We start from the raw sequence: 25,879 nt of genomic DNA on the forward strand, positions 1-25,879 counted from the left end.
GGTGTAGGTGACTCTGAGACACATAATTCATTGTCACCCTTAACCCTGGTTTTCCCTCACCCCCTTAAACTTATTGTGCGAACACAACCTTAAACATGGGATTGGTTCCCGTCAAGGTGGACATTTCAATACTGGAGGATTATCAGAAATAGGAAGCTGAGATGGAAGCAGAATCTGTCACACGCAAGGACTCTGCAACGCACAACAAATTACTCATCCCCCGTTACTCATCTTGCGGTATTGGTTTCCATTGAAAAGAAAGAAGAGCACCAATACAGTTTTCCAAGTTTTTCTTTTATTCTTGAATCTTAAAAAAAATAAAGCCTATTTGATTACATTTTATTCACACTTATAAATAATCAACAAGACAAATCAGTAAAGAGTATTGGAACAGAAGTCCTTTATTCGTAGTTCCCAGAAAATGCACCGAACCTCGGCATCTGGCAGAAGAGGTATTTGATAGTCTGATGTTTTATATATATATATTTATATTTCGTATTTATAAACCAATGGCAATCTCTTGACCATTTTTCTCCCCCCGAAAACTGTCTTCAGGTGATTTGAGTCCTGTGTATCTTATTTCAAAGTTCTCTTTCATCCTTCTAATGTAAATACCAGCTATTCAAGCATATTGGGATATTCCTTCATCCAGCATTAATATATTATTACCAATTTGGCTCTTTTTCCCCAGTCCAGAGTTCACCAGATCTCTTTTGGAGAGGCAATTGATTTTGCATATTAAAGTGAAAGATAAAACAAGGGTGAAAAATGGGTGAGAAAATTATTTGGCCAAAAGTACATTTTCAAAATGGTTTCAAAGCAAAAAATTTGGGATTCACGTATCCTATTGTGGATGGTTGGTGTTGCTTCAGTGTCATAGAAACCTTGCCTATTGTGGCTTTAAAAACAAACAAACATGGTTTACAGTAGGTCACAGAAAGGGTGATCTTATGGGGGGGGGAAAGGAAAGTAGGAGAAGATTTTATTTGCATGGTGAAGCATAATTACCGAAAGAGTAATCCGATTCGCATAGCTCTAGATAATTCATACCCACTAAATTGGCCAGTATTTACAATAGGACATGATGTGAAATGTTACAGCAAGGGCTCTGTGGTTAAAGATGCTGAACTTGTCAGCTTGAAAGCTTCGAGACTTGAGTGATACGAGACGGGGTGAACTTCCGTTTCTTGCCTCAGCGCTTGCCCATCTAGCAGTCTGAAAGCAGGCAAGCGCGAGTAGATAAATAGGTATCACTTCGGTGGGAAGGTAACACAAAAGTCAAAATCACTTTGCCGAGAATGGTATTTCAGCATACAAAGGCCTTTTTCTATGCATGAAAATTCTCCTTGGGTACAACTACAAAAATCTAACGCAGTGGTGGCTAACCTTTTCGGCAATGAGTGCCAAAACGGGAGTGCGCATGCATATACATGCCAGCCACCTGGTCTTCCAGTTTCTAACATGCATGCATGTACAAAGACCAGCTGGCTGGCACTTGCATGGACTCTGGGGAGCTGCTTTTCCGGTTTCCGGCACTGCTGCGTATGCAAAGACCAGCTGGCTGGCGCACATGCGCTCCGGGGAGCTGCTCTTCTGGTTTCCGGTGCTCCCGCACGCACGAAGACCAGCTGGCCAGCATGCATCTGCGCGCTGGAACCCAGAAGAGCAACAGGGGACAGCTGGTGTGCCTGGAAAGATGGCTCTGTATGCCACTTCCGGCACTGGTGGCATAGGTTCTCCCTCATGGATCTAGGGAGAAGGTTTCTAGATCAAAGTCTTCTCAACTTCCTTCACAGAAGGAAGAAGGAAGAGGCAGCCCATAAAGTTCCTGCCAGGGACGTCCACAGGAGGGTGGAACTGAGGGAAAGCAAAAAATCACAACATAGAGGGTGTCATGGTGACTTTTCAGACCTTCTCTGTAGATGCTGCCTGTGCCTGACAGTTGCCTTTCTCCAAAAGGCTAACAAGACAAAATAAACTTTAAAAAGCATGACTGGAAAAAAAAAATATTTATCCAAAATCTCATCTATCTATCCTTCTCTTCTGAGCTTTCGGGGTAAAGCCCCTAAGCCCACTGAAAAATAAACAACAACAACAACAACCACCACAACAAAGGAATCACAATCAATCTTCATCACATTTAAAAAATAATAATCAAAAACACAACCATTAGAATCCTAGGATTAAAAAAACAACAACATTCACCACCTGTAAATACCAGCAGATTATCTGATCTACAACTGACTCAGGAAACTTTGTTTTAGGTCATCAGTTTAGTCAGAAAATAATCTGCAGCCTAATAATGAAATAAATAATTGCAATAGCGGATGAGATGATCCAAACTCCTTAAAAGTTAAAGAACTAACAGGTACATTTATATGCAACACACAAAGTTTTTGTCTGCTTTGATTTGGTGATATGTCTTAGCCTGTGAGATAAATCCAGGCCACTCAGTTGGATTCAATTGTGCATTGACCCCAATTGACCCCTAAGCAAGACAGTTGTTAAATGAATTTTGCCCCGTTTTATGACCTTTCTTGCTGCCAGCTGTCAAGTTGTGAACACTGCCACTTGTTAATTTAGCAACACGGTTGTTAAATGAATCTGGCTTCCAGGTTGACTTTGCTTGCCAGAAGGAAGGTCACAAAAAGGTGATCCCATGAACTCTGGGACATTGCAACCGTCACAGAGATGAGTCGGTGGGCAAGCGGTCAGATTTTGATCACGTGACCCTATGGGTTGCTTGCAATTAAGTGGAAAATGGCTGTAAGTTTCTTTGTTCAGTGCTGTTGTTACGTTGAACAGTCACTAAACAAATGGTTATAAGTCGAGAATTCCCTGTACTGGAAGTATCTTTTCCAGAAGCAAAGACAAGGGTTCTTTTGCATTGTCAGAATACGCACACTTTGGGCGCTACAAGTTTGGACTGAAGAAGAGAATGTTCTCCTGCCAATCTTACTGGACCCTCCTACCCTCGATTCTGAACTAGCAAGTGAAAGAAAAATACCCAATTTCCATCTCTCAGTAAGTGCTTTTTTAAAATTTCCTAAAAGACGGTTCCTTCATTGTCAAATGGCTGCTCTCAAAAGAACAGAAATGTGCCAGAAGCAAAAAATCGGACCTACAAAAACGGGATCACACCAGATCGCTATCTAGGGCAGAGGTCAAAAAAGGATGGTGCCAAGTTCCAATAAATGCATCCAGCATAAAACCAACTCTGAGACATTTCTGACTCTCAAAGAACAGTTTTATTTAGATACACCGTCCTGGCCCTCACTGGCGGAAAGTTTCCCGGTACTGAAAGTTTCCCGGATCTCCACGCCGCTATACGTAGAAAATTTTCCGCTTCCCAAAATAATATGTCACATGGTCCAACCAGGATGTGAAACAAATTCCCCTGGCAACTTCGTTCCTCCTTTCACATCCTAGATTGGACCATGTGACATGTTGTTCTGGGAAGTGGAAAATTTTCTACATATAGCGGCGTGGAAAGCCGGGAAATGTTCAGTACAGGAAAGCAGTTGACTCATCATCTAGCTGTGTAGTTTTGGCTGGAGCTCCATCCCAAATATTATTTGCAACTTCAGACGCCCCCAAAGTTGATGCCCCTCGATTAAACACGTGACAGGATTAGCTTAAGAGCAGCGTTTCTCAATCTCAGCCATTTTAAGACGCTTGGACTTCAACATGGCTGACTGGGGAATTCTGGGAGTTGAAGTCCATATATTTTTAAGTTGCCAAGATTGGAAAATGTTGGCTTAGAGGAGCCAATCTAGGTCAACAACAAAATAAAGCTTGCTACGGAGAAACACATCTTGAACATAAAATCAAGAATGTACATTCCTACTTGTCAGGAGGCTTCAGGACTTTGAAAACACCCTCTGGCAAAATATTAAGTTCCATTTGATGTCCATACACAGTCATCAATTCCTTATATAATGGCATGGCACTGTAGCCAGAGTAAAAAAAATAAAAAAAAATAAAAACCAAGCATTTTTTCCTACGGCTTCTATTTTTAGCCAAGTTATTTTTGCCGAAATAATCAGGCTACAAAAACAAACAGGCCAACAAACAACCTAAAATGAAATAAAATAAAAATCTCAGGGAATAAGGCTATAAACATTTTAAGCCTTCTAGGAAATGAGTCCGGGAATATTTTTTCCAGAGGCAACTGGAGTTTTTGGCATTTTTTTTTTTTTTGGAAGATGTTTTGCTTCTCATCCAAGAAGCTTCTTCAGCTCTGACTGGATGGTGGGGGACGGAAGGATCCTCCCTGGTTTGAAAGAGGGGCCAAATAGGCCATCTATGTCGAAACTGAAGAGCTTTCTCTCAACAGAGGGAAAGGAGTCAACATCATCTATCTCCACTCTACAACACAGTCCTTTCAACCACTTCCAAGAAGGCTTCATACCCATTTGCATTACTCAAGTGACCTTGAGGACACCGATAAACCTCCAAGTGGCCTCAACGACCCTCTAAAAGGATGCAAATGACCAGCTGTCTGCAAGGAACATAAATCCTTCCATTCTCCACCATCCAGTCAGAGCTGAAGAAGCTTCTTGGGTGAGAAGCGAAACGTCTTCAAAAGAAAAACCAAGAAAGTCCGGTTGTCTCTTGGGACAACCATGTCAAGGATGACCGAGAACCTCCATAGACACATATGACATTAGCATGTCTTTGGATTTATTGGGTTTTCCTGCCACCCTGGGTCTGCATCAATTCAGTAACGATTTCACCACAGTGCAATAATAATAACAATAATAAAGCAGATATTTTGAAGATTCTCATCCGGGTCCTTTTTTGGAAATCTTGGAAATGTCAAAAGCCAAGCAGAGGAAAGACACCCCCAGCAAAATCAACGAAGCAGAATTCCATCTCTCCCAGAGGCGACGCTGCTCGGAGGCGACTCCCTAGCTTGGTCGGCCCAAATTTTTTCCAGCCGAATTCACCTTTTCCATCAAAAGGAGGATGTGCTCGGCGAACTCGCGAACAGCCCCGCGGCCACCACTGGACCTGCAAATGTAGCTCGCCGCTTTCTGCGCAGCCGGACAAGCATCTGCAGGGACGGCGCTCATGCTGGCTTTTTTCAGGCACTCCACATCCGAGTCTTCGTTTCCTGTGGGTGACCGGGGGGAAGGGGGGCAGGGAAAAGCATCTTCGGTGAACGATCGCGGGCTTTTAAAATGGTTCTTAATCGGTTAAATTTTGTTAGAGGTGTTTTGTTAGAGGTAAAAAAATGGACTTGCTGTTCTCGATCATACCGGTGAGGATGGGACTCTCTTTAAGGACTCCAACCTTTTGACAAGCGAAGTCAATGGGGAAGTCAGGTTCACTTAACAACCGGGTGACTAGCTTATCAACTGCAGTAATTCACTTAACAACTGTGGCAGGAAAACTTGCAAAATAGGGAAAAACTCACTTAACCAATGCCTGACTTAACCACCAACATTTTGGTGCTCAATTTGTGGTTGTAAGTCGAGGACTACCTGTTCCCTTTTTTACTGCTATAATTGAAAGAAGCTCAAAAAACCATCCCCTGGGGCAGTGATGGCGAACCTTTTTGTTGTGGTGTGCTGAAAGCGCACGCAGGCACCCACAATGCAATGCACCCTGCCCCCCTGCGCATGCGCACTCAAAACCCCGCCTCACCCCCCTTGCCTGCATTGCGCATGTGCACGCCTCCCAGCTGATTTTTGGCCCATTTGAGGCCTCCCGGAGGCTTGAGGAAAGCCTGTAAAGCCTTGGCAGGCTGAAAAATGGGCTTTCGGGAAATACCGGAAGTGCCCGTTTTCAGCCTCCGGAGAGCCTCTGGAGCCCAAGGGAGGCCATTTTCTCCCTCCCGGAGGCTCAAGGAAAGCCTCTGGAGACTCGGGGCTTGTTTCAGCACTTCCGGTATTTCTGGAAGGCCCATTTTTCAGCCTCCCAAGGCTGCAGAGGCTTCCCTTGAGCCTCCGGGAGGCCGAAAACGGCCTCAAATGGGCCTCAAATCAGCTGGGAGAAGCGTACATGCACAGTGCCAGTAAGTGGCAGGGGCTCACGTGCCCGCACAAATGGCTCTACGTGCCACCTCATGGCCCTGGGGAAATAATAAAACAGCTGAAGCATAAAGTAGAAAAGTGGAAACCTTGTTCGCAGAGGAAGCCAACTTTTTCAGAAACTTCCAGCATTCAATGAAATCAGCAACAGTGTTCGGAAAGGGCCTCACCTAAGTATGCCACCTCTTTCCAGCACAACCCCATGGCCTTCCGCCATTTCTCCACGACGCCCAGCTTGTCTATCACCCCGACTTCCACGGTGCAGCCCAGCTTCGAGGTGAAGAGCCCCTTGGTGGAACAGTCTCTCTCAGAGATCAGATGCACCTGGACAAATGAAAGGCTGTTAGTGCTGACAGAGGAGAACTTTTGGAGTTTGAAATGTGGGGTCCCTGGTGCTCTCTGAGCTTGGTCGTTTTCTTGCAGATGTTTCATTACTAAACTAGGTAACGTCATCAGTGTCAAGCAAAACATCGTGGGTATTAAAGCACCTTTGACACTGCAAGAATGTCAGAGGTGTTTAAATCATATGATCTCTTTTCTCTCTGCTACCCCGGATGGGAAAGACACTTAACTGGTGTCAGCCTTAGAAGCCATTTTTTTACTTGAAGCTTCGAGGCTGCCACATTCAGTGTCGGGGAATTTGGGAGGAGGGATTTCATAGTGAGGTAGAAGATCAGACACAACAACATTCTTTCTCAGAGAGTCAAGGACATGTTACCCTGCACCTGGAGGGGAAGGACTGGGAGGATGTCTCCAGTTGGAACGAAGGTTTGTTTGGGCCATGTGATGGACTGATGGGTGCAGGGGATGGATCTTTGAATTTCTCTGGGGGAAGGGAAAATCCAGAACTCTCAGATTGTGCCAATATGACGACAACTCTAATAAAATGGAACTTCAAGGAATTGATGGTCTCGGAGTTTATTGGTTTGGAGTTGGTTAGTTGGAATGCTGACGTTAACCTCAATCTCTAAATCTTTAACCCCCTCCCCGGAAACCGGAGGCTGTCCAGAATCCTGAGCCCCGAACGTCAACCTGCAGACTCAGGAAAGATTGACAACTAGGACAATAAACCCCAGATCTAACCCCGTTATCCTTCCATAAAGCTTTGAAGACCTGGCTATGCTCCAGAGTCTGGGGAGTTATACGAACCAAGGATTCCACCTCCTGGCTTTATTGTTAACAGGCCAGAGGTCTCGAATTGCACATTTTCATGGTGGTTTTTAGTGCTTTCATGGTTTTTATTCTTCTGTTTTAAAACATTTTAAAGATTTCAATTGTCAACTTCCGGTTTGAGCGTCTTCAGCGACAGACCGAAACCTCGTCTCTGCGAGGCTTCGATCCATGCTCGCCGCTGGAGTGTCCTGAGCTGGCTGGTTTTGGGGTTAAGCCACCCTGTAAAGGTGGTGAAGAAGGAGGAGACTGCCTGCAGGGTTGAGGAGAGCCGCATCTCTCCTCCCCAGCTGGCCATTACTCCCTTTCCCGAAGGCGGTTGTAGTGGTGGTCAGAAATGGCCACCACAAAGAAGAACTCGACCGGAAAAGAATGTGCAGGAGGAAGATAAGAAGAGAAAGTTTTGGTTGACTGGGTCAAACAGCAAAAGCAACAAATAAGGTACCCTGGAATTGAAACTATTTAAAAAAAAAAACAATAACATTGTTCCCTAAGAAGATTTTCAAACTGCGAAGGAGAGAGAAAAGGGAAAAGATTTGGGTTTTTTTCTCCTTTTCCTATACTGACAGCTAAGAGACTTAAGCAAAAATTTGGAAAAAAATCCACTTTGACATTAATAGGCATTTAATGCTGAAAATAAAAAGTCAAAGGGATAATAAAGATTTCTGGATAATCAAAAGCTTTTGAAAACAGGAAAGGAGAGAAAAGATGAGATAATCAAAATAAAATAGAGAAAATTAAAAGAGGGGAAAAACTATATAGAAAATGTAGAATAATATAAGATATGGAATAGAACACAAAAAGGAGCATGAAATTGAGTTTTGTGTCTATAAAGAAGTTCAACCCGGGACCATGCTATTTTCAAAAAAGATGTTTTACTTTTATTTTGTATGTGTGAAAACTCAAATAAAACTTTATTTAAAAAAAAAATTTCAATTGTAATGTATGTCTTGAATTGTGAGCTGCCCAGAGTTATTTGCTAAGATGGGCGGCTGTAGAAGTCAGTCAAACAAACAATCACATAACTTTGCTAAGTCCCTTCCTCTCAGAGTCTTTATGATGTCTCCATACTCTCGAGCAATGGGTACAAGTTTTGACATCTTGGCCTCCCCCGTGAAAACTAAAAGTCTACCTCCTTAGAAGGAACATCAGACATATAAAAGGAACAGATCAGACATCCAGCCCTTGCTTAGCAACGGAGACTGAGTGGAGCAAGTGGCCAGTTTTAAGTTTCTGGCTGTTACCCTAAAAGAGGACCTGACCTGGGGTGCCCACATTGCAGCCCTGGTCAAAAGGGCCCAGCAGAGATTATACTACCTGAGACTTCTCAGAAAACAACAACTGAATGAAAAACTGCTGGTGACCTTCTACCACTGCACCATAGAGAGTATCTTAACTTACTGCACCTCTGTATGGTTTGCCAATTGCACAGTGGCAGATAGGACAGCGCTCCAGAGGGTTAACATCATTGCCCAGAGGATCATGGGTTGCCCTCTCCCCTCTTTGGAAGAGCTTTATAGCTCCCGCTGCCTTAAGAAAGTCCAAAACATTTTCAAAGATCCATCTCATCCTGGGCACCCCTCTTTTTTTTTTGAACTATTACCATCTGGCAGGACGGTACAGAATAATAAAAACAAGGACAAATAGGCTGAAAAACAGCTTCTATCCCAGGGCAGTAGTTCTTTTGAATTCTGCTGTATAGTGCAGTATTGGTGCGGTGTCGGGGTTTTTTGGTTCAATGTGTGGAGTGTGAAGGATTTCTGTTCGTGTTTATTTTCAATCATAATGTACACTGAAGATGGTATTTAATTTCGTTGTATGAGGTGCAATGACAATCAAGTAAACTAAACTTTCCAATAAAAGGCAAAGAAATTTTGCGACATCCCTACCCTGATAGACAAGACTTAAGATGTACCTCGACGCCTCTTTTCTGAAGCTGACTGATTCCAACAGCGTCTCTGACATCATAGGAAACCATCTCTTTTCCGTCTTCCGAGATGTAGATGTGGCCGGTGGTGAGGCATCCGTCAATGGTACAAACCAGAAGCTTCACTTCCTTTAAGGTGTCTTTCCCAAAGTAGCCATATCTGGAAATATGGTTTACAAGCATGGAAAAAGAAGGGAGGGAACCAGTTTACTTATGTTGCAATCTAGGGACAAGAGGAAGGCTGGAAGATCAAGAGGAAGAAAAAAAAAAAGCATAGTTCTCAGAGGTGGTATTCAGCCGGTTCGGATCGGTTCTGGTGTATCGGTAGCGGAAATATTGAGCAGTTCAGAGAGCCACCAAATACCACCTCTGTTTGGCCCAGCCCACCCACCCCTGCTGTTACCTCTGCTATATTACCTCATTTTTTAGCTCAGCTGATTCGCAAGGCAGAGTGGATTGCTGCGCCTCAGCTGAGCTAAGAAACAGCTCAGCTCACCAGTGTTGACATAGCGTGTGTGCTTTCACTGCTTTCTCCTAGAACCACTAAGAAAAAGTTTGGAAACCCACCCCGAGAGTTCCTCTGGAGGAGAGAACAGAATAACAGAGTTGGAAGGGATCTTGGAGGTCATCTAGTCCAACCCCCTGCTCATGCAGGAAACCCTATACGATTCTGCTATTTCGATCTCTTCTTAAAAAAAACTCCGGTGTTGGAGCACCCGCGACCTCTAGAGGGAAGTTGCTCCACTGATGGATTGTTCTAACTGTCAGGAAATTTCTGCAGCCTACTAGTTTTTTCTGCATCTGGGTGCGTACGATTCACATAGGTTGCTAAGATCAGAGAGAGAGAGACTCAAAGTTTCTAGCCCACCCTCAAACAGGAAATCTCACTGGGATGTCCTTGGATCAGTCCTTCTCGCTGCCTGACAAGGTTGCTTATTGTGAAGGTAATCTTGGAGGACAGATATGTACATTGCTTCAGTGGTGGGATTCAAAAAATTTTTTACTACCTGTTCAGTGGGCATTGGTGGGTGTGGTTTGGTTGGTGCGGCAAGGGAAGGATAGTAGAAAATCCCCATTCCTTCCCCATCCCACTAACCTGCTTTCCAGCTCTCTTCTCCTGGGCAGGGCAACCAAAGAAGACCCAGGCGACCAGCTGGGACTTGGGAGGCAGAGAATAGATGGGGGTGGGGCCAGTCAGAGGTGATATTTGCCGGTTCTCCGAACGACTCAAAATTTCCGCTACTGGTTCTCCGGAACTGGCCAGAACCTGCTGAATACCCACCTCTGCTTTGAGCTCTTTGAAGAGCAGAAATCTTGCCAAATAAAGTAAGACTAATATTTAATTGCAAGATACACCCCGCTCTTCAACTTATATGGACCTGTTCTGGAACAAGGGTACCTAGAGAAGAGAACATTTGTAACTCTAGATTGAAATGAGGGGTCCTTGGTGCTTTCTCTGAGCTTGCAGACGTTTCATTACCCAACTAAGTAACTGTATCAGTTCTACAAGTTAGTTTAACTGTACTCCCTTCAAACACGGATGACATTACCTAGTTGGGTAATAAAACGTCTACAAGGAAACAACCAAGCTCAAGCAAGCACCAAGGACTCCACAAGGGTATCTGCTGATGGTACACCCCAGCCCTACAAGATTTCTCAAAGGAGGAGAACATCACTGTAAACTGTCAGCGTTTGCAGCGTGACTACTATTGTGAGACAACCCAGGAGCACAACACAGCACACAGAGGCTTTGTCTTTTAACAGTGGTTTATATACAAGACAGCTATATACATATATACATGTGTTAGGCACATACCAGGCAAGCAATCAGACCTCATTACTCTGCACAGAGAACTACAATGGAGATAGAACATGAGGAGAGAGAGAGATACGCCTTCTCATGGCCGCCCTTGTATATACAGCTTCTTCAAAGTGGCAATAACCCTGATGACCCAACCTCAGTCTTAAAGTGGCAATACCCTACTGATTCTCATTGCATCAGCATTTACAGCAGCCTTACAACAGTTGGTCAGCTATTAAATCTTCAATATCTCAATCCAAACACCCAAGAAAACCAGGTTTTGTGCTTACCTTAAGACCCGTTGCTCCGCGATAGGCCAATCTATATCCACATCTATGTCCACGCTATGCTCAGCTCGCATTTCGTAGTATGCCATTTTCCCACCCTAAATCAAAAAGGAAAGCATGGGTCAGTCAATCTTGCCCACACCGGATGTGTGGCAAATCCTGAACACTGGACAAGATTTCCACAGGGGTTATGTACATGTCTGCAGACAAGAGTCTCTGGAGCCCAAAAGGTTAGAGGAGTTCCAATGAAGAAAAATATAATTAAACCAATAAATCCAGTTTAAAGAAGAGTGGGAAAGAATTATTCACACAATATTTTAAACAACTCACTATGATTGGTCTAGTTCAACTACTTCCTTATTATGTTTTCTTCCTTATATATGATCTTGGATTTAACGTGATTAGGATTCACTGCAGTAAGAATGAAAAAGATAATCAGGACTTCTTATCTAGATGTTGATAGTTATGTTAGTCCTTCCTTCCTTCCTTCCTTCCTTCCTTTCTTCCTTCCTTCCTTCCTTCCTTCCTTCCTTCCTTCCTTCCCCTTCCCTTCCCTTCCCCATCCATCCATCCTCTCTACATTCTTCTCTGATATTTTGGGTCTACTTAAGAAACAATAAATTAACTACCTCTTATATTCCCCTCCCTAACACTCTGGGTGGAATGATAAAAAGATAGCATAATTTATACCAGCTGTGTTCTGCATAAAAAATAGTAAATAGGAAAGTCTGTTTTGGGAAAAAATAAAACTATAAATCCTACCTACTATGGCCTTTCAGCTGGGGTGGATTTACCAATGTTTTAGGCGGCATAGTTGTATCATGCTACAACTAGGACTGTGAAACAACCTGACTTTTCAGGTCAAAACCACCCCTTATGGGAAGACTTTAAGAAACAAAATTGAGCAAAAAACCATTCAGCTAGTTCCTAAATTGGGGCTACTAAAAGGTTAGCACTGAAAGAGGTGGAGTAACTTCTTCGGAAATCCAGTTCAGAAGGGCTGTGGCAAAGGAAGGGCCAATAGGAATGGTGCACCCACCTGCAAATATCCCTTTTCAATTAAGGCCCTCTTGGCAAAGTAAAACGATCCATTTTCATAAAGTTCCCCATCCCAGTCCTGTCGCCGAGGACGCTTGGCAGGATTCAGATTTTGCGGGACGGTTGCTTCGCAGACTGTTAAAAACAACGAGGGAGCAGGGGGAGAAAAATGGATTTGGTGTCACTGGAATTTTAATTGTGCTGTCCTGCTCACTCTCTCACATACATACATAACTGTAGTTTAGCGCAGAGGTCTCCAACCTGAGCAGCTTTAAGACTTGTGGACTTCAACTCCCAGAGTTCCTCAGTGTCAAGTAATAAATACTTCTTTGGTCTTTTTAGTTGCCAGCAGAAAGAGAGTGCGGGAAAGCAGTGCATTCCTTAAATGCTTCAGATAATCGCTTGGGCAACCGAAGCTTCTGGCACGCAAGATTATTACTAGAGAGCATGATTGATGACTCTTGGCTATGGATGTGTCTCATTGGAGAATATACATCCAGGGGGTGGGGGGGAAGGTCAGGGTCAAGGGTGAAATGAATGATGTGGCTCAGAGTCGGCTGCAACTGTGAAACGCCGACATGTTAACTCCTAATAAATCAATCTTTTTTACTCTGAGAGATGTGGCTAGAGACTTCTGATTTGAAACGGGGTGCGCGTCAGAGTCCTGATAGCCAGCTTATTTGACGACGATAGATGGCTGATGCGAATAGATATCTATCTGAAGTTTTGATAAGCAATAATATCCAGTCCGAAAGATGCCCCTCCCTTACCTCCTTTTTTAATTTCACTCCATCTGAACTGGTGCCGCCGCACGACTGAAAAGACCGAATCAAAGCCATCCTCACAGATCATTCTGACCACTTTGACCAGGTCGGTGGGATGCAGGCAAGGGGAAGTTGCTTGAATGTTCCCTACAACATCAACCTCTGGAGAAACGAGAGAAAGATACAGAGGAGATAAGGAGCTTCTAGGCTGAAGTTTATGTCATGCCCCTGGTGGAGACTGACTCTGAGGGAGAGGAGGAACAGCCGACAGGGAGTGGAAGTGTGGCCCCGGAGGTTGTGGAGGAGGCTGGAGAAGGGCAGAGGCCGGCTGGGCAGTCAGAGGAGGACCCAGGCCCATCCCCTCTCCATCCTAGGGCACGCAGGGAGGAGATAAGGGAGAGACGTGGTCTACGGGGGAGGAGAGGGCCTTGATCCTCTTCATGGGCTGCAGCTGTGACAATTAGATAAGAGGACGGACATGCATACAGGCCAGTGCTGGAAACAAAACGTGGAAATATCTCTAGTTTATTGTTCCCGAGTTTGGCGTTCTTCCCAGTGTGTGTTCTGATATTTGTGGACGTCCTCCAGCCCTTATCTTGCCTGGTTTGTGTTGTTTTTTGTTGCATTTCCTCCTTCTTGTAACTGCTTGCGTGGGAGGTTTTTTTTGTCTCCAGTCAAAGATATTTGAAGCTTGGAAGCAAAGCGAAGGAATAAAAGGGGCTTCACCTGTTTTTTTGTGACTGTGTTTATTTTGTATCCCACCCTGGGACATCATAATTTGGCTCAAGCTACAGGTAGTTCTCGACATAAGACCACAACGGAACCTAAACTTTTAATTGTTAAGTGAGACATTGGTTAAGTGAGTTTTGCCTCATTTTATGGCCTTTCTTGCCACAGTTGTTAAGTGAATCACAGAGTTGGAAGGCACCTTGGAGGTTTTCTAGCACAACTCCCTGCGCAAGCAGGAGACCCTTTACCATTCCAGACAAATGGCTATCCAGACTCTTCTTAAAAACCTCCCGTGTTGGAGCACCCACAACTTCTGAAGGCAAATCTTTCTACTGGTTAATTGTTCACGCTGTCAGGAAATTTCTCCTTAGTTCTTGTTGGCTACTCTCCTTGATTAGTTTCCATCTATTGTCTCTTGTCCTGCAGAACATCTAGATTCAGTCACACTTTTGTTCCATATAGCATCAACCTTGTGAATTCTCAAGTTTCCCCTTTCCACTATGTATTCAAAATGGACAGCGATGAATATATCAGCTCGATACCCGTGATTTGCTACAAAACTATCTGGTCGGGCTTAGTTTTTGGGGAGGAAAATAAGGGAATAAGGGAAATTCTGCCTCTGCCTACCAGCATCCATTGGTATTCACCTGGCTAGTGTTCTGTTAGTGTGTGAGAGTTGAGGGCTGTTTGGAAACTGAAACGGTATTTGCTGTGCGAGCAAGGAGGAGACAGCAAGGAGCCTGGGCGTGGCTTAGCTCAAAGGTGTACTAAAGGTGTTTGGTGCTGTGAAACTAAAACTGAAACTGAAATTCCTCTCCTCTGCTTGTGTTTTGCATTTGGAACAGATTTCTTTTCAGATGGGAAGGGGGAGTAGAACTCCTTAGAGCGTGTTGATAACAATATATGAAATACTGGTGGTCATTTCGAAAAATCCTTTCTTAGTGAGCACCTAGAAGCCAAGAGGAACATACGTGCCAAGTTTTAAGTTTGTAGGCTTTACGGTTCTGGAGATTTTGTGATGATGTGTGGGTGGTATTTCGCTTTTATATAGATAGATATATAAGATATATACATGCGTGCTGCAAGTATATATTAATATATGTATAGAGCAGGGGCGTCAAACTGGACTTCTTCAAGGGTCGGATCAGCATTGTACTTCTCTGTGGGCACATGCTCCCCTGCGCCCCATTTTGGCTGAAAAATGAAACCCAGGCTGAAAACGGGGGGGCGAGGGGGCCATGCATAGCTCACTGTGCCTGTTTTGGCTGTCAGAGGCACCATGCGCTGGTCCATTGCTGTTTCCAGGCTAGCCCAGCAGGCTGAATTTAAGCATCTTGCGGGCCAGATTCAGCCCACAGGCCTTTAGTTTGACACCCCTGGTATAGAGCATGTGTATATTTTGTTTGGGTAGATATACACTTTCTCTTGAGAGCAGGCAACATAATTTCATTTTTAATGTGGGCCAGTGTGCTTGCAGTAAAAAAAAAAATGACAATAAAGTTATCTCATCTTATCTTATCTTGCCCTGGAAAATAGGATGACCCCCACTTTAGATATTGGAATATTGCTATTATATCACCCCTGGTCCTTCTTTTCATTAAACTAGACATACCTGCATTCAAATCCAGAGAACGACAGCTGAAAGATCTCCCAAAGCAATACTTTAAAAAAAAACCACACACACACAGAGTTTGTGAATACCAACATACCCTCGTGATATTGGAGAAACTCCCTAATGGTGTCCAAAGAAGTCGAAGAATCTTTAGATACTTCAGAGCTCCTCCGATGAACCTGAGCTCCAAACTGCTTGGCAATTTTCTCAATTTCATCGTGATCCGTGGAAATCCACACACTGTGGGTAGACAAAGGGAGCAGCGACATTGTTGTCCGTTAGGGAAGTTGTGGTACAACATGACAAGCATTGAGATATGAGTCAATTCTTTATCTCGTATCCCTCCCCCGCCATTAAATCTTTTGGAAAAAGTGAATAGTAAACCGTTCTCTTCGACCAAAGACTTTTAGGAAAATCACTAGGGTTTGGCCTCAATTTTCAAATGTGTAAAATGGGTATATCACATTTGCAAAAACAGAAAAATTGTGCTTCCTGATTTGGAAGCAAAAAAGGGTCATTGGAGGATATTAGAGCATACATCTAGCACCTTCTGCAAAGGTGTAAGGCTGCTGAATTGTTTTCTCTTCAAAGCATAGTTAGTGCTGTGGATTCCAGAAAAGGGCACGTTTTAATTTAAGGTGGACAGAATGATCCTATCTTTATGCCAACATATGCTTTGAAATACCTTTTACCCTTTTATACCAAATACTGCACAGCCATAATTTTCTGTTTTGCCCTGAAGTCCTCTCCAAGGAATTATAATAGGTAGATACTTCTAGCTACCTCGGAGAAAAATATCTGAAAACATATGGTTTAGTTTCTATTCCCTATCAAAACTCCCCCTCTGAAATAGCAATGGCACAAGCGCTTAGACTTATATACTGCTTCATAGTGCTTTACAGCCCTCTCTAAGCTGGTTTACAGAGTCAGCCTATTGCCGCCAACAGTCTGAGTCCTTGTTTTAACGGCTTCAGAAGGATGGAAGGCTGTGTCAACCTTGAGCCGGTCAGGATCGAACTGCTGACAGTCGGTAGAATTAGCCTAAAATACTGCATTGTAACCAGGGCTCTTATAATAAACTGAATATTCTCTTAAATTAAATAGAAGGTGCAAACTTGCAAGTATTTCTTTCAACAAGTAAATTTAATAAACTGGTGTTGGACAGCCCATACGGTATATTTAATTAAATAACAATACCGGTAGTCCTTGACTTATAACTATTCATTTAGTGACCAGTTCAAATGACAATGGCACTGAAAAAAGTAACTTACAGTCACCCAGCTTGCCTCCAGAAGCCATGGATGCTCCATCACTGGAGGCTTTTAAGAAGAGACTGGTCGGTCATTTGTTTGAAACGGTGCAAGATCTCCTGCTTAAGCAGGGGGCTGGACTAGAAGACCTCCAAGGTCCCTTCCAGCTCTTTCTGATTAAAATTTTTCACACTTGTGACTGTTGCCGCATCTCCACTGTCACATGATCAAAATTTTGGACAACTTGATAATTGGCTTTGAAACATGTGGTCACCATTAGTAACCTTCCCAGATTTTAACCTTCCTGCAAAGTCAAGTCAGTGGGGAAAGCCAGATTCACTTCATGACCGCGTGATTCACTTAACAACGGTGGCAAAAAGTCATAAAACGGAGCAAAATCACATCACAACTGTCTTACTTAACAGCAGAAAATTTGGGCTCAATTGTGATCATAAGACAAGGACTACCTACAAAGCATATAAAGGATGTACCAAAAGTTAAGCCTCCCAATTTATAAAAATTTCATTCAACATTTGAATTGGTTGCCATTTTTAAACAAAAAATTTTTTTTAAATTTATTTTTATAAATTTTTATTCATGAACATTTTTGACTAACATTCATAAACATTCATAAATGTTTTTGAATAACAGTTCATTGGCAAAGCATTATTTACAAATAAAACCCAACCCAATCTATGTTGGCAATAAATCTCAACATACAAACTTATAGCAATAGTAATGGTATAATAACTGTGCCAATAGAATAACCAAAATAATTGATCTAGGTTTTTTTACATTAAGTTACATTTTTTTTTATCAATTACTACATTTATATTTATCTACCTCTTTACTTTCACTATATATAATATTAACCTTCATAATCTTACTTTCTCTAAGTAAATCAATAAAGAATTCTATTCTATTCTATTTTATGCTGTTAGATGTACTTTTATTCCTTGGAATCTTGAAAGTAAAAAAGTTCTAATTTCTACCTCTTTTCTCTATCCATTCACAGAATTTATGTCATGCCCGAAAGCATTCTGAATCGCCTTTGTCTTTAATTTTTAAAGTTAATCTATCCATTTCAGCACAGTCCCAAATTTTCCTAACTGTCCACCTCGTCTGGTAGAGTATTCATATTTTTCCAGTATTTAGCATATGTTATCCTTGCTGGAAACTTTTGCAAGAATATATTTCACATAGTCCATCCTAGATTTGAAAACTTGATGGATTTTCATCTTTTGATTCTGAGAGAGCGTGCTTTCTAATAATGATAAAGTCCTGCGTTGGGTTTTTTTTTTTAAAAAAAATCATGATTTGTATGAAATTCCTTAAGGAATCAAACGCAACCCTGAAGTTTCTGTTGCAGACAAAAGAACTGTAGTTTCATTAAAAGGAGGGGGGGAAGGAGGAGGGGGAGGAGAAAGAACGTTGACACTCGCGCATGCGCAGACCTCTGGAAGACGCCGGAGTCGAGGGCTGCCCTCAATACCCAACCAATCAGCGGAACGCCAGCCAGGAGCTTAATGTTCTTTAGCGGGATCCCTTTGCTGCCGCCTCGAGCCAGGACCAGCGCCGCTATGTGAGGGGACCCCAAGTCGGCATCCCCCGACGGCCGGGAAGAGGAGACAGCGAGCGAAGGAGAATCCCCAACTGTCGCAGACATGATTTGCCTGACAGAAAGAACAGAAACCGCCCTGCCACGTTTAAGCCCCGCCCCCCCTTCGCGCAGCCGCCCTGGCACGCCCGCCATGAGGAATGCCGGGAGGTGGAGTTTTTAGGCGCGGAGGGGAACATTCCCCGCCGCTTCAAGGATTCTGAGGCGGTAGAGGGCGCTGTTTCTGCGCTTGCCCGGGGAAATATAGTTTCATTGGTCGATGGGAGTCCAAGCCAAAGGTCGTTGCAGTGGGATGTCGGGAAACGTAGTTCAATGGATGGATGACTCTATAGGGGATCTCTGCTGGACATGAGGCCGTTCCTCTCGAAATGGGATGGACTACAAATCCCATGTACTGGCTGAGTGTGATGGCTGTTGGAAAGCACCTGGTCGAATGGCCTGGAGGATAAGAATCCCCTTCAGCCAGGAGAGAAATGGCACAGAGGCGTTTCCAACCTTCAGAACCTAAAAGTTGGATTTTAGACTGTCCTTGCCTGGAGAAAACTGTAGATGATATCTTGGGCTGGAAGAATAGCAACAGCACTTAGGCTTACATACCACTTTACAGCCGTCTCTAAACGGTTTTACAGAGTCAGCCTATTGCCTCCCAACAATCTGGGTCCTCATTTTACCAAACTTGGAAGGATGGAAGGCTGAGTCAACCTTGAGCCTGGTAAGATTCAAACTGCCAAATTGCGGCCCGCCGGCAGTCAGCAGAAATAACCTGCAGTATGGCACTCTAACCACTGCTCCACCGCAACTCAAAAACAAATCATGCAATGTTTTGTGAAGTAAGAAGAGAAGTGAAAGTTGATTGTTGAAGAAGCAGGATAGGAAGAGGATCAATGCTTTGGAGTGTTGGAAGGGATTGCAGAGATAACTGAGGACAGTCCAGAAAACAAAGAAATGGACCATCCATTTCATTTCTTTTGTTTTCTTGGCTGTCCTCAGTAATTTCAGAAAAGCTACCAAAGTCCTCACTGGGTTCAAACTAACCTAGTTCAGATATATTATGCAAAGACTAGTTCTCTAGAAAAAAGATCTTAATGCTGCGAAAGGTGGAAGGAAAAAGAAGAGGAGGATGACCAACAGCAAAGGGGGAATGGACTCAGTTACAATGGTAGAACTGTTGGAAGATCTGAAAAATCGGGTTAAGAATAGATTATCACAGAGAAGAATCTATGTATGTGGTCATCACTAAGAGTTGGCAGTGACTTGATGGCAGACTGTAAATCAATTTCTTTCCAGGATAGCCATACAGTCCTCAAAGAAGTCCATAATCCAGGGAAAAGTAGAAGAGAAATCCACCAGAAGCAAGTGGACAAATTTGGTTACAGTGGTGACCAGGGTGCATTACTGGAAGATTTGACAGACCAAATTAGAGACAGATCATGAAGAAAATCTATCTGTGATGTTTCATCTACGTGTCCCAAAGGTGTTTTTTTCCAGGAGGCAACTGGACTTTCTGGTTTTTCTTTGAAGACATTTCGCTTCTAATCCAAGAAGCTTCTTCAGCTCTGACTGGATGGTGGGGAATGGAAGGATTTATACTCCTTGCAGCCAACTGGTCATCTGCATTCTTTTAGAGAGTTCTTGAGGCCCCTTGGAAGTTTGTCTGTATCTTCAGGGTCACCTGAGTGCAAATGGGTGTGAAGCCGCCTTGACTGCAGGATGTTTTCTGCCTGTGTCCCTTCACTGTTGAACACAGGCGAATGCTGTTGGGGATGAGTCTGTATTGTCTGCATCTCAAACTGAAGTACAAATGGTTCCTGTAGTCTGCAATTTTCTGGAAATCTGTTTACAAAATCCGTTTTTGGGGTGAGAAGCGAAACACCTTCAAAGAACACCAGAAAGTCCAGTTGCCTCTTGAAAAAGCACCTTTGGAACAACCATGACTTGGATGATTGAGAATCTCCATAGACATTTCACCTATGTGGTTGCTGAGAGTTGACACCAACTTGATGGCATACAATTAGACAGTCAACAGGAAGATTTAGCTCACTTGAGAGCACATAATGTGGAGAAAAGAGAAAGGGAAGAGAAGAAGAGGATGACTAGTAGCAAGATAGATGGACTCATTTACAGAAGTGATGGATGTACCATTGAAAGACCTAAAGAATCTCAAGTCAGAGAGAAATCCTGGAGAAAATCTATTTATTGTGGTTACTAAGAATTGACATTCACTTGATGGACATATGATCAGAAAACAAAACCGCTCACAGGAAGTATTAAAAGCAAAGCTAAACCGTAGATATAGAATTCTTTATTGGCCAAATGTGATTAGACACACAAGGAATTTGTCTTGGTGCACGTGCTCTCAGTGTACATAAAAGAAAAGAAACATTCATCAAGAGTCAAGAATCATAAGGTATTATAGAACAAATAGTAAGTAGGTATTGAAGAAGATTCTTATGTTTGGAAGAATCAAAGACAGTAATAAAAACAGACTAACAAACAAGTTGATACACTGATGACGTAACTTAAGCTTACAAGAACTCTTAGAAATAATTGCTAGAAAACACTTTTGACCAAATAGTGTCTTATCAGTTCATGAGATGTTGGAAGCAACAGAGCAACTAAATAACAAAAATGGCACAAAAACCTGGAGTGCTGTTAGCATAGAATTCATTCATGATGGGCTTATATTTTTCCTTAGTAAATTGAACCACCATCTTCCAAAGCCACTTTGCTGAGTTTCTGTGACAAACAACTATAGAACAATCAGGTTTACTAGATTCACACAATATGCTAGGCTAAATTGTGGTTGGCAAGTATATATTGAGAACATGATAGGAACATAACTACTTCCCCAATCTCATAAATGGAGTTATTGCATATTATTCTCAAAACAGCTATACAGCAATGGTAGAAATGAGAGCAGTAACAGTTGGCTGCTAAATATATATGAAAGCTCCTGCTCCTGCAAGTCTTTTTTAATTCCAGCAGAGTGCAGCCTTTTCACACAGAAGAAAATTGTATATGTCTCTCAACACATTCTGAGAAATGGAAACAAGAATTAAAAATGAGCTCTTCCGGTTTTAAAGCATTGCAGTCTTTCTTGTTCACAACTTTTGCTGTGGATACGATCTGGCACGTTTGAATGTTTGAGGCCTTCCTTGTTTGGGGTCTTCCAAGCCATCTGGTCTCTAGTTCTTGTTCTAGTTATGACTTACTCATGCTGGCTGGGGAAATTCTGGGAATTGAAGTCTGCCCTACTTAACCTTGCAAGAGGTTGGAAAGACTGCCCAGAAGTCTTCTTGGCCGGATTTCAGATGTGGTTTTCCCTCGACTCCTTCCTAGGGCTGAGAGAGATCCTGTCCCAGAAAAGATCCTGGCTGGTTTGCTGCCTGAGGTGGGATTAGAACTCATTTTTCCCTACTTCAGTCCAGTATTCTAACCCTTGAACCAAGCTAGTTCCCTACCAAGCGCACCCATAAAGAATTTTCCCATGACAGAAACCTTTCCTGTCTGATCTACCCTGATAAGGGATAACCAAAATGGATTCATAATCCGGGAGGATGGGGGGTGTTTAAAAAAGTCTCAAGGTCGACAACCTTGCAAAGACCCACCCTTTTAAAATGTACATTGCAACACACCTAAAAAGAGAGTTTGGTCACACGGTTGCGGGCAACATGACATGATGGAACGGAGTGGGCCCGATACCCAGGAAGGAGGGGCTGCATTTCAGAGGAGCAAGAGGCAACTCAGTTCAGATACTTTGTGTGAGAGAAAGAAGGTGAAGACAGCTCCTCCCTAATAGTTTCCAGTGTCTATGGTTGATGGAGGTAACCAGTGGTGGGATTCAAATTTTTTTACTACTGGTTCTGTGGGCGTGGCTTGGTGGGTGTGGTGTGGCTTGATGGGTGTGGGAAGGATACCGTAAAATCCCCATTCTCTTCCCATCCCACTAACCTGCTTTCCAGCTCCATTCTCCTGGGCAGGGCAACCAAAGAAGACCCAGCCAATCAGCTGGGACTCAATGGGAGGCAGAGAATAGATGGGGGTGGGGCCAGTCAGAGGTGGTATTCCAAACTACTCAAAATTTCTGCTACCAGTTCTCCGAACTACTCAAAATTTCTGCTACCGGTTCTCCGAACTACTCAAAATTTCTGCTACCGGTTCTCCGAACTACTCAAAATTTCTGCTACCGGTTCTCCGAACTACTCAAAATTTCTGCTACTGGTTCTCCGAACTACTCAAAATTTCCACTACCAGTTCTCCAGAAGGTAACGTACCACCTCTGGAGGTAACGTACTGCTTCATTCCAGCAAGATATTGTCTATCGGTGTGAAACAATAATGAAACCTGTTTGGAAGATTCACCGTGTGGTTTTTTTGGTTTGGAGGGCTTGACGCATCTTGACTTTTTTGGCTCTCTCTGTAGATACCTGTAGACAGGTAGTCCTCAACTTACGACCACAATTGAGCCAAATATTTCTGTTGCTAAGCGACACAATTGTTAAGTGAACTTTGCTCCATTTTATGACCTTTCTTGCCACCATTGTTATGTGAATCAACCACCATTGTTATGCGGTTGTTAAATTAGTAATAGGGTTGCTAAGTGAATCTGGCTTGCCCATTGATATATGGTAGCGAAAGGGAATCCCATGACCCTGGGACAGACACTGCAACTGTCATAAATATGAGTCAATTGCCAAGTGTCTGAATTTTGATCACAAAGCCATGGAGATGTTGTAATGGTTGTGTGAAAAACAGTCATAAGTCATTTTTTTCAGTTCCACTGTAACTTTGAATGGTCACTAAATGAACTGTTGTAAGTTGAGGACTGCCTTTAATTCAAAAAAGGAGAAATGGAGAGAAGCTGAAATTACTGGATTCCCTTGACCATAGTGGACTTTTACCACATTTATATGGAGAGACAATTTGGTATATTGGCTAAGGTACCAGCTAGAAAACTGGGTGTAGACTGATTACAGATTAACAGAGTTGGAGGATACCTTGTAGGTCATCTAGTCCAACCCCCTGCCCAAGCAGGAGACCCTACATCCTTTCTGACAAATGGCAGTCCAATCCCTTCTTGAAAGCCTCCAGTGGTGAAGTTCCCACAACTTCCAAAGGCAACTTCTGTTCCATGGGTAGATTGTTCTCACTGTCAGAAAGTTTCTCCTTATTTCCAGGTTGAATCTCTCCTTGTTCAATTTCCATCCATTATCCCTTGTCTGGCCTCCAGGTGCTTTGGAAAATTGCTTGACCCTCCCCCTCCTCTCTGTGAAAGGCAGACTGTGAGTTCTAGTCCTGCCCTGAGCACAAAGTCACCTGGATGACTTTGGGCCAGTCACTTTCTTTCAGCCCTAGGGAAAGAGGCAATGGCAAATCACTTCTGAAAAACCTCGCCAAGTAAACTGCAAGGACTCGTCCAGAAAGCCTTTGAGAATCAGACACAATTAAATAGAAGGGGTGGGGGAGTGTAGCTTGATTTTAAATTTTGGGAAAGAAAGCAAACGGGTTGGGGGTTTGCTTCTCAGCCAACAAGAGATGATGCAACTTCCCGTACCCCCTACATTTGCAGTGATCTTCTGCCTTTAACCAAAAATCAACATTTTGATATATTTTTTTCCTTATCAAGATAAGCTGAAAATCTCAAAAAAGGAAGGAGATCCCACCTCTGTCCATGGAACGGAGCTCTTGAAAATTTGTTTATATTGCCCCAAGTACATTTTAGTGAAGAAACAAGATAATTTATTTTTAAAAACAAAACAATCATTTAAATACATCCCTCTTCGGAGAAACCCCTTCCCAGTTTCCTGTTCTTTGGATTTTCTGGATGAAAAATAAATAAATAAATAAGAAGAGGAATCCTTATGCTCCAGAAACCCGATAGGAGGCAGCAGCTGATCCTCTCATCACCTGTCTAAAAATAATCTGAGTCCCCTTCTTCTGGTAGAGCAGCCTCTGCCTTCTGAATGATATTGGCCACGCTGGGAGAACCGGGTTTGGTGCCAGAGTGTGTTTGTGTGTTATGAAGGTAAGGGAACTCTCTCAGTCTTCTCTGAGCTTCAAAAGTTCGTCCTTATTCAATCTTTCTCTCCTTTCCCTCCTATCTTCTGAAGCCAAGCTTTTCTCTCCCGCCCTCTCTCTACTTCTTCAGAGTTGGACTGGAAGAAAATGCTTTAAAAATGTCTTTGCCAGTTCTTAAGAAGTACGTAATAAGTGTTATCCTTCTTTGCTAGTTGGGGAAAATAGTAATGGTGGTATGATCTGTTGGTTTTTCCCCCCCTTCCTTTATCTGCCAAGTCACCATCCTAAATTTTCTTTCTTGGCATGTCAAGTTCCGATATAAAATCAGAAGGCGGTATATTATCGAAGCATTGTGCAAGTAACTTTGGAAAAGATAAAACGGACTGAGAAAGAGTTGCAACAGTTTCATTTGAGATTAAAGCTACCGTACCCCTGAGCAATTTTTGTTTTCTGATCAAGTCCCTCACAAATGTGTAAATGTGTTTCTGTCTTTGTTTATGGGTGTATTTGGGTGCTTCTACATATAGCTGTGCAGCACAGACGTGTTAAAGAAACTACAGCCAATCTTAACTACGTTTACTTCAAAGTAATGCCCATTGAGATACGCCTTTGTGTCTATTGATAGGATTGTAATGCCATGAAATGTCTTTGATACATATTTAACATCATCATGGCAGAATAAGGAAAGAAACCCTATTTTGGGGGCAGGATCAAGACCTCCATCATTTATGCCTGAGGAATATGAAAAATCTGAGGAAAGAATGCATTGTCCATTTGATTATAGGTATAATTAGTGTATATCATATTGGTATCTTTCCACTATGTTCTTTTTCAGTGTTTATTTTATTGTTCTATTATCTTCTGTTCTGTTTACACACTTTTCATTTCTTCCTTTTTATTGCAAGCTGCCTCCTGTAGCCTCACTGTGAGATAGGTGGCAAATAAATTTAATAAACAAACAAACAAATAAATATTCAGCCCTCCAGTCCATTGAAAGTAAATTCTAAATACCCATACTTTCTGGTGGAACAGATAAGAATAGTTTATCATACTTGTGCCTGGAATATTGTGGAGAACTTTCAAATATAAATAATCCACATAAGGTTTTTTTTTTAAAGGAACAGAATAAAAAGAGCAAGTGGAATGTAACATTTATTTAATTTATTTAAAAGATTGATAGGGTCACCCAATATACTCTGAATGGCTCACAACAACAAGTATATGGAATTATTTATGTAGGAAATGCCTTATTAAACTTTGAAATATTACTTAAGCTGCCACTGTTAAGGAGGGTTTTGTAGAGATGGATTGAAGAAAGTAAATCAATAGCACAAAATAAACCACTGACATCAGGAAATTAAATAAGGAAGTGATGATATATCATATTCAAGATACTTATTTGTTATAAAATTTAATTGTGAAGGGTCTTTCCATAAAAATAATTTCCATTATGCTACGTTGTATTTCCTTCTCTAAGTATATATGAGAATATGGTCTTAACTTATCACTAGGTTGTTCAGAAATATGAAATTAACTCTCTTATTTTATTTTTTTAAATAATTATCTCTGTGGTTGCAAAAGAGTTTAGAGCTTTTATCAAGCAAAATGCATGTGATTAAAGTAGATGGTCT

At 42.5% G+C, this 25,879-nt stretch overlaps 2 protein-coding genes across 6 annotated transcripts in view; one reads left to right on the forward strand and one right to left on the reverse strand.

The window, feature by feature from the left end:
* Positions 1-273: 273 nt before the first annotated feature.
* Positions 274-19,290, reverse strand: CMAS (cytidine monophosphate N-acetylneuraminic acid synthetase). The gene is made up of 8 exons (XM_026709257.2): positions 18,068-19,290; positions 15,461-15,603; positions 13,029-13,184; positions 12,260-12,393; positions 11,224-11,318; positions 9,121-9,292; positions 6,206-6,359; positions 274-5,116 (listed from the first exon to the last, which is right to left on the reverse strand). Exons 1-8 carry the CDS (start codon positions 18,364-18,366, stop codon positions 4,911-4,913), a joined length of 1,359 nt encoding a protein of 452 aa, XP_026565042.2. The 5' UTR covers positions 18,367-19,290; the 3' UTR covers positions 274-4,910.
* Positions 19,291-24,162: 4,872 nt separating this feature from the next.
* ABCC9 (ATP binding cassette subfamily C member 9) overlaps positions 24,163-25,879 on the forward strand; it is a 97,857-nt gene continuing 96,140 nt past the window's right edge. For all 5 annotated transcript variants that reach the window (XM_026709145.2, XM_087935255.1, XM_087935256.1 and 2 more), the window contains exon 1: positions 24,163-24,255. In XM_026709145.2, the coding sequence (XP_026564930.2) occupies positions 24,250-24,255 (6 nt within the window). In that variant the 5' untranslated portion in view covers positions 24,163-24,249. The remainder of the gene's footprint in view (positions 24,256-25,879) is intronic.

This window comes from Pseudonaja textilis, chromosome 5, assembly GCF_049901715.1.
Source record: "Pseudonaja textilis isolate UNSWEBS1 chromosome 5, rPseTex1.2, whole genome shotgun sequence".
Taxonomy (NCBI): Eukaryota; Metazoa; Chordata; class Lepidosauria; order Squamata; family Elapidae; genus Pseudonaja; species Pseudonaja textilis.

What these genes read in the sequence shown, in the direction of transcription:
- CMAS (XM_026709257.2), bottom strand. Translation starts at nt 18,366, where the DNA reads ATGGCGGGCGTGCCAGGGCGGCTGCGCGAAGGGGGGGCGGGGCTTAAA. An exon ending in GTTTCTCCAATATCACGAGG is followed by an intron (nt 13,185 to 15,460) that starts GTATGTTGGTAT and finishes TCGTTTCTCCAG; the next exon opens with AGGTTGATGTTGTAGGGAAC. An exon ending in GAGTGAAATTAAAAAAGGAG is followed by an intron (nt 12,394 to 13,028) that starts GTAAGGGAGGGG and finishes TGTTTTTAACAG; the next exon opens with TCTGCGAAGCAACCGTCCCG.